The sequence below is a fragment of the Macrobrachium rosenbergii genome, chromosome 15, assembly GCF_040412425.1.
Source record: "Macrobrachium rosenbergii isolate ZJJX-2024 chromosome 15, ASM4041242v1, whole genome shotgun sequence".
Lineage (NCBI taxonomy): Eukaryota > Metazoa > Arthropoda > Malacostraca > Decapoda > Palaemonidae > Macrobrachium > Macrobrachium rosenbergii.
In genome coordinates, this window is record NC_089755.1 from 30,014,240 (window position 1) to 30,023,742 (window position 9,503).

At 33.5% G+C, this 9,503-nt stretch overlaps 1 protein-coding gene across 1 annotated transcript; it reads right to left on the reverse strand.

The window, feature by feature from the left end:
- Window positions 1-209: 209 nt before the first annotated feature.
- LOC136846496 (uncharacterized) lies at window positions 210-3,453 on the reverse strand. Its single transcript, XM_067117340.1, has 3 exons — window positions 3,223-3,453; window positions 1,323-1,443; window positions 210-978 (listed from the first exon to the last, which is right to left on the reverse strand). The coding sequence occupies exons 1-3, from the start codon at window positions 3,362-3,364 to the stop codon at window positions 696-698; spliced, it is 546 nt and encodes a 181-aa protein (XP_066973441.1). The 5' UTR covers window positions 3,365-3,453; the 3' UTR covers window positions 210-695.
- Between the last annotated feature and the right edge of the window lie 6,050 nt (window positions 3,454-9,503).

Genomic DNA, 9,503 nt, shown 5'->3' on the forward strand with positions numbered 1-9,503 from the left:
CTTCTCTTTCATACTTACTCTCGCATCACAAAATTAATGGAGGCATTATTTCCAACAGTTTCTATGCATTTAGCGGAGATTCAAAATCTGAACCAGGTTATGGTAACAGGTTAAAAGAAATCTGTCCAGGCCATAACTTTACGTAGGAATTCTACAAGGCAGAAAAAAATTTGAACTGCAAAGAATCGATAAATATGCCACCTCGTACAAAAATGATCGTTGGAAATTTCTACTTTCTAAAAATTATCATTTTGATAAATATGGTAGTGATATCTGGAAATCGAAATTTACCTTTCCCCAGACATTACTGGTTAACACCAGAACACGACACTAAACTCTCTATCTCAAACTCAGAACTGGTTAAAGTGTGGTCACAACCATGGAAAATAATTATACAACGCGTAGGAGCCAGTTGGCAGAAAGCAGTTCTTTGTCTTTAAAGAAACTACCTAAATTTAGCAATATTTCTAACAGGCAGAAGCGGGGAAAACGTAATCTAAATTTATCACTATTTCTAATAGGATGAAGCTGGAGAAAACAACCTTAATTATCCTAATTTCCAAGAGACTGAAGCGGGAGAAAGTAAACTCCATTTAGCCCCATTCCAATAGACTGGAGAGGAAGAACGTAATACCATTACCTCAATTTCCAATATGCTGAAGCGGGGTAAACAGTTTCCAATAGGCTGAAACGCACTAATTCTGGGCATCCACAGAAGGACTCCAACGATAGACTTTACCCCGTCGTGAGAGCCTCGTCCTCACAGACCGAGCGACTCCTCGAATAATTTTGGTCAGTGATTGATTAAGGATGTCATCACTTTCTGGTTCCTCCGTGAAAGTGAAGGTGGTCCCTCGGTACATGACAGCGTTCTGCTTGGAAGATGCATTCGCTTTCTTAAACCTGCTGGAAAGCGAATTGTGGCTGTTGTCCTGTTGTCCATCCTCGGAGGAACAAACTTCATATGTCCTTGAAATTCTGAAAAAAATATCCAGGACTTAGAGAATGATTGCTGCATTTATGTTTTAATAATAATATTCTACTATAAATGTTGAAGTGTTTTTGATCCATAAAGCATTGGTCAATATTTAAGATACTAAGCAAATGGCACTCTTATTGAAACAGATGAGAATGATAATTTTAATTAATTTTAATTACTATAGAAAAATTAGAAGGCGAAAGGTAATAAAATCGGTCGGCGAAGGATGAAAGATTTATATGATACTAATAGTATAAATTAGAACTGAAGAATGACTTTTCCGACTGCCCTAAGCGGACGATGACTATATGGACAGTAGCCATGCCTACGGTTCACTTTTTACCTGTTTTGTCGGGTGAACGTTCTTGTAATTGAAATGGGAAAATACTTCGATGCTCTTAAACTTGTCTTTTGCTTGGTCTTGCTCCGTAGGGAATGCTTTGCCCGGAAACTTTTCTCTTCCTCTGAAATAAAGAACTGATGTCTTAAACTGAATTAGAAAAAAACAAACAAAAAGGTTTTGGTATCACGAGCACTGCGCGTTTAATAAAGAATCATGACTGTACTGTGTATTAAAAAAACTGGGAAAAACAAGCATGTGTTTTCAAGACAAAGAAAAACCTCACTGAACAGGCAATTAAGTTTTTAAGAAATTGAATAAATGTGAAATTTTTTACTTAACTCTGCCTAACCTGAAGCTGAAAAAATTTTAACAGCACCGATCATGATGAGGTTTGCAAACAAAAATATCATGGTAAAAAACATTGTGACGATGACCCGATTCAACTAGAAGCGCATTAAATTTGCTATCTCAGTACTACTGTATTTCAGTGCAGCCTTTGATCCATCGTGCTCGAACTCTAGTTCAAACTGTCAAAAACAGGTCAGGGATATCAACACAAGATGCGATCTTGTGAAACTACTTGAATGATAATTGCAAGAGAACTGCCACAGGATGGTTCGCTGAGACTTGAGCTATTTGGTACTCTTGAACTGGAGATTGGTATAAATCGTTCTCTAAATTTGATTTTTAACTAGATTTTTTTTATTTTTCTAGACGACGTTGAAAATTTGTAAATACCAAAAGCCGCAACGGGGAGAATGCCGAAAAAAATGAAAAACTTTGACAAAAGTAAATGAATGTATATTAAAAGGTTAAAACGAAATTCCAGAAACTATGATCAATAAACAATGCGAATAAACAATAGAGGTAAAAGTAATACTGAATGAGAAAACGAGCAGCATTAACTGAGGAAGGATACATTTCTGAAAGAATCAAAGCAGCTTTATATAAATTCCTAGATATGGAGGCATTAAAATTGTTTTGAGACAAGTGTGTCTTCAACTACCTTTTTAGTGTTCTCTGAAACTACTTCTTCAAACAGCTGCAAGGCCATTTAAATAAGCGACAGATGACGGAATTTAAACGAAAATGGAGAATATTTGCTAGGGTATATAAAGATAAATCGATGAACCACGATGAAGTACATTTTTAAATAATTATATTTGTTGTGTTTGTAGCAAATCAGATGATGAAAATTGAATTAAATGAGAAGTTTGCAACCAGTGCTATCACATACTGTTCAAGGATACGACTCGCAAACGATTAATTTATCCTTGTCACTCCCAACCGCTGAAGACGGGGATATCTAGAAAAATTAAAATTAATGAAACGTTTATCAAAGCTCCGTGGCTCCTTACAATTGTCAAGCATCAGTTAAAAACAGGTTAATTATGGATTTGCGAAAGGCACAATCATCGAAATATACAACAGCTGAAGGAAAGTTTTAAGTACATGATTCTTTTCCTCAAACTGCCATAAAAAAACAAATCTGAGCATCGCACGATCCAATTTTTGCTACCTGAAATGTACATAGAAAAGGCGGCTTTATAGACAGTATAACCCTTGAGAATCATGATTTCTTAGTTTCCTTTCCTTCCTACGTTCAACTCGTTGGGAGAGTCGGTAGAGTTGTCGGCTAGCGCTCTCTAGCCCGAGTTCGATTTTCCAGCCGACCAATGACGTATTAGAGAAATTTATTTCTGTGATAGAAATTCATTTCTCGCTAATGTGGTTCGGATTCCACAATAAGCTGTAGGTCCCGTTGCTAGGTAACTAATTGGTTTTTAGCTACGTAAAATAAATCTAAAACTTCGGGCCAGTCCTAAGAGAGTTGTTTATGAGCTCAGTGGTCTGGTAAAACTAAGTTATGCTTAACTTTTCATCTAGTTAGAAGACTCACCCAACACTGCAGCAAGTAAGGAGGGACTGTCTAGCACGTGCTTCTTCAGATGCACCTTCACAATCACTGGTGGTGGGGGTGGGGGAACCTGAGGGCGAGTCCTCATAACGCGATTCCCCAGCTTTCCTGACGATACGGGCATCTTCGCTGCAGCGAATTTCGTTGTCGATGACAGACCTTAGTTTACGGAAACGGTCTAACCTCACTTCCTGAGTCACTCGTCAGTACAAGTTAAATAAAGCAGCCGGATATTTCTTTGAACATAAATTGTCAGTCGAACGTCTAACGAGCTGGGTCCATTTGTTAACCAAGCTCTAATTGCTAATTACGTGCTGTTTGAAACAGCAAGAGCAAATTCTAACAACGACCATAACCGCTAGTTAAAAGTTATCGTTATGAAGACTCCAAAGAAAGAGAACTATTCTTTACATTACATTCAGATACTCGTATATATTTTAATACTTTTCAATATACTTACTAAAATTTATCACTGATATCAACTTGACTCTCCTAAGACAGGTTGAAATAGAGAATTAATTCTCAGTGATATAATGGGAGCAGTTTCTTTTAAATACTGGTAATTTCGGACCATTGGGTAGCCTGTGATATTTCCGCAAACAAGTATATCTCAGTAATTCACGATTCACTTCAATCGCATAAATACGGTTCTTCCCTTAACTGTTACTCTGTTAGTGCCGTCAGTGCACTTGTAGGCATTACTTAAGGTTCTTTGCGGCGTGCCTTCGCCCCCTAGCTGAAACCCCCTTCGTTCCCTTTACTGTACCTCCTTTCATATTCTCTATCTTCCATCTTACTTTCCACCCTCTCTTAACAATCGATTCATAGCGCAACCGCAGGGTTTTCCTCCTGTTACACCTTTGAAACCTTTTACTGTCAACTTCCGTTTCAGCGCTGAATGGCCTCATAGGTAGTGTTTGGCCTTTGGCCTAAATTCTATGTTCAATTCAATTCTTAACCTCCACAGCCTTGTATACAGACTACGAAGCGGTCGCAATGACGCTTGATAGTACGTTTCTTGGATTAATTTCGTATTTTGCAATTTTTGTGGCTAGAAGAACTGTTTTGTATTTAGCTGTATTATTAGTGTGTAGGTTCTGTACTTTGCAAGGATTTAATCAATTTTTTTAAGTCGTAGCCAGTGTAAAGCTGATTATAATCAATTTTCTCTGTTATGAAGTTTTCATTTCAACTGCGGATTTTCGTAAAGGGGTGTTGTATTATTCCGTTAGAGAGAGAGAGAGAGAGAGAGAGAGAGAGAGAGAGAGAGAGAGAGAGAGAGAGAGAGAGAGAGAATGAATCAGTCAAGAAATTTTGGCTACAAAGCCAAGCTCCATGGTACTTTCAGTCATTAAGTGCTGAAGATAATGAAAAGAGCGAGTTGGGGAGGTTGGACAGCAAGATGAAAGAGAAAATTAATGGGATGAATTACAAGTATTTAAAGGTGAAACAGAGAAAACTCCAACAGTTGCACTAAGAAGTAATAGTTGAAGAGGTTGGACAGCAAGATTGAAGAAAGTGGGAATAATGGTAGAGTAAAAGACTGAAAAGTGGTTGCAGCTGGAAGCCGAACAGACCCTCAAACACCCTTCAGCAATGCCTACAGTGCACCAAGGTTGATGCACTGACAGCACTACCCCACGAATGAGTGAGAGAGAGAGAGAATTTCAGTGACACTACTTTTTAGATTCTTAAAATTAAAAAATGACACATTGAATAATAGTCCGGCTATATAAATGACAGAAAAGAACCTTGAAATTCAAAGATTACACGTGGAATCCTAGGAACAGATTAAAGTTTAAATAATCATTTCTTTAAATCTAAAGGAGATATTTTAAGATCAATATTTTACACTCAAATTGAAAAGGCCTGACTGTTTGTAAAGCTTTTGTTACGAATAATGAAGAACAACTCTCTCTCTCTCATTGTGTCCAGGTCATTTTTGCTACACGAGTTTCCCAGAGCCTTGGAAAATCTCTTATATCATGCAAGGAGTCACGACGTGGAGACGTCAAGAGAAAGGCAGATTTTCCAATACATTTTATTACAAATGTTAGTCCTGGGATCCAAAGATATGGTTTTGATACAGAATGGGTTGGTAGTTCCGGCCTATGTGTAAGGAGAAAACAAGTGGATTCTGGTATTTTGTACTTCTGTAACTGAAATTCATTTGTAACATGAGTCGTAGAGATTTTTTGGTTCGTCTGTGACATCATAATAATACCACTGACACAACAAACCAAGATATTAGGCTAATACAATACTTACACTGCGAGAATAACGGTTTGAAAAGAAAGACTATAAATAAAAGTATCAATACGAAAAATAGCAGAGCTTTACAAAACGCGCTCTCTATACAAACCTCTCTCTTTAAAAACAGAATCTACCCATACAGGTCAAAGTATTCACTGCGTCTGCTTTTCTAAGGGCCATTCTTATGTGCTTCATCCAAGTTTAGCTCTTTTATTTAACATCAGTCATAAAATATAGAAAAACTTTAATAAATCATTGTTGGAGTTCATCCACTATAATCATACCCCTGTTTGTTAACAGGTGATTCTTTTTATATATATATTTATATATATATATATATATATATATATATATATATATATATATATATATATATATATATATATATATACATACATATATATATATGTGTGTGTGTATACAGTACATATACATACATAAATATATATATATATATATATATATATATATATATATATATATATATATATAATATATAATATACAATCAATAAAAACACAACGAGGATGATGAAACTGATCACCGAATATTAACTTAATAAAATATCAGTGTAATCATAAATTATGATTAAATAACTGATTGTTTCACTTCACTGAAAGCAATACAGTTAGCAACATTGTAAAATTCATTACCTCATGGCAGTACAAAGGTCAAGGTCAAAATGATGAAAAAATTGAAACGTACACAACAATGTTCTTACACATTATATCATCGCTACGTTACGAAAATACAGGAAAACTCAAAACTAAACTTTTAGTGCAACTGTAAAGTAATGAGTTAATGGCAATCAAAAGAATGATAATAAAGTCTATCCTTCTTAATAAAGTATTCCCTGAAGATCAGCTTCTTTCACAATCTTTTACACGAAAGTTCTGAGCCCCTCTTGAACTCCACAATAGTCCTACTTATGGGAAAGAGTTCCTTTCATCGAATGGATTCATTCATATAACGAAACAGTACACAAGATATATATATATATATATATATATATATATATATATATATATATATATATATATATATATATATATATATATATATATATATATATATATATATATATACATATGTACATACATTATATATATATATATATATATATATATATATATATATATATATATATATATATATATATATATATATATATATATATATATATATATATATATATATATATATATATATATATATTTATATATATAATATAAAAATATTTTTTAAATTGTCATTTCATTGATTTCCTGATGTGAAAGGTACATCGATCTTTCTCTTTGGTATCAAATGTGAAATTAATGTGATCATTAACATCCAGAGTACAAAGTACATTCTTTTTTATATGTTACAAAGGACATACAGAAGTATCTCATGAATTCTATCTCGTCTTTATGAATAAATTCAATTTATGTGATAAGTGACCCTTGGCTTGGAAAGTAATTATCGCCATCTTTGTATAATCAGCGAAACTCATATCGTAATGAAAAAAAAAATATTGGGGTGACTGCCGATGTGGTTAACTTTGTGGAAGTAGAAATTATTAAAATGTATCCATTTAGCATTCATGTCGAGGCGCTAAAATAACAGTAACTGACCCTTTCCTCCTCTGACAGACAGGGAATACATTTTGAAATTATGATTCTACAAACAACTGTTCGTTTTTTTTATTGTACACCACCTGTAAGTCTGCTTCGTTTCCATCAAGAATCAAACAAACAGGCTTCATTCTTAATTACCTTCTGCTTCGCGTCTACTCTCAAAGTTCATCCAGTTTCCTTAGTAATCCAACGCTTCATCCGTATCGTCAGTGATAGAGGTAGGTTCTAACCGAGAACATTAATCATAAGAAAATCAATAATAATACTGTATATCATTTAGTTCCAGTAGAGCCAACTCTTTTTCCATTAAACTCTTGCAATGGATTCTTCTGCCTCTCTGACTTACATTTTCACTTACAAGGTTTAGATTTTTCCCAGTGTTTATTATCATGTGTGTACATACTCCGGGGGGTGTCCTGTTGAAAAACTATCATCCAAAACTATTCAGTGAAAATCAAGTGCCTAGCACCTCAGTATAGTACCAGATTTTAAGACGAGAAACAACTCATATATTTATATTAAGCACATGAGCTAGATCTCATTTCATGATATATTTAATTAATCATGGTACTGCAACATTATGGTTACGTCAAACTACAGGTGGACATACATACACACACAAACACACACACTTACATACATACGTGTACAGGCACGAGCGTGTGTATATACTACGTATACATAAATGCGTATTTGTTCATTAAAACAAATAAGTCAATTCTTCAAAGAAGGGCCAAGATAAAACTATCAGGCACACTGCTTCTTTTATGGCATCACGTATCCAGTTACTATAGTAAATAATGATTACGACGAACATTGGCTCTTGAATTATGACAAGCTTACAGGTAATTAAAAAATAAACATGTTCATTGACTGTGTAACAAACACGCACACACATATACATAATATATATATATATATATATATATATATATATATATATATATATATATATATATATATATATATATATAAAATATATATATATATATAATATATATATATATATATATATATATATATATATATATATATATATATATATATATATATATATATATATATATATATATATATATATATAATATTGCACAAAAATTGGGTTGTAAGAGATGGCTAAAGAGGCGTTTAAAGAGGAGGGTATTATATATCTGGAATTAAGAATGCTTGTACTCTTAATCCCTATAATGCAGCAATGCTTATATATAAACGTTGAATCTATATGGCATATGAAACTGCTGACGTGGGAGTTAGTACATAGGGAACAATTCATTTTATGGCCAGTGTCTATCATTGTAACATCTGAAATCTTTCTTTTTTTGGTTAACTTTACGGAAAAATTTATCCTCCAAAAGTACAGGTAAATTCATCTACCTCCTAAGTAACCCAGACAGATTTTTCACTAAGGTCATCTTCGGCTTGTGAATGAGTGTTTATTAAAGATTCTAACGATGTTTGAGTTATTGGTTATGGTTAGTAGCAGATATGCAGTGAGTCTAGAAAGGTTCTGTGCAATGCTCATGATCCCTTTGTGTGGGTTTATGAAGAGACTAATATTGCGGAAGTTTAATGCACCTGGTGATTATCCACAGCAGCAACTGCAGTGTGAATATAACAAAGACTCCTGTTATTTTATTTCTTTGGAGCCAACCTTGTTAGGAGAAACTATTAAATGGTAATATATACTGTATATATATATATATATATATATATATATATATATATATATATATATATATATATATATATATATATATATATATATATATATATATATATATATATATATATATATATATATATATATATATATATATATATATATATATATATAGAGAGAGATATATATAGAGATAGAGAGAGAGAGATATATATATAGATATATATAGTTAAATGATTCTTAGAGAAAATTTTATTAGAGAGAGAAAGAAATAGATTCTTATCATTCAGATCATTACAATTAAAATGATTCTTTGGAAAATTTGATATTCTGCCAGAAATCACAAATATTCCCATTCTTATCATTCACTGGTCATTAAAATTAAAAGTTTCCAGATTGGAAAAGATATTCAGGCCACCTTACTCCACAAATTTTCATTCAGCATCCAAGACGACAATATTATCAGCTGTTCATCCCAGGAGCGAAATCACAGGGTGAAGGTTTGTCTACTTCCATATGGCTCTGCAGGTAATCTTCACTGGAAGATTTAGTGAAGCCCTTCTTACAATCACCAGCGAAATTTCTCAGTTTTTCTTGTGACCTTGTGGTGATTTCGAATTCTGAATTGGCTTTCAGAGGAAATAAGCTTACTACGGGGGTGAGGACGTACCCACATAGACTAATGCCACTCCATAAGAAAGTAGCATTACCAAAAGAGAAAGAAGACACTGGTG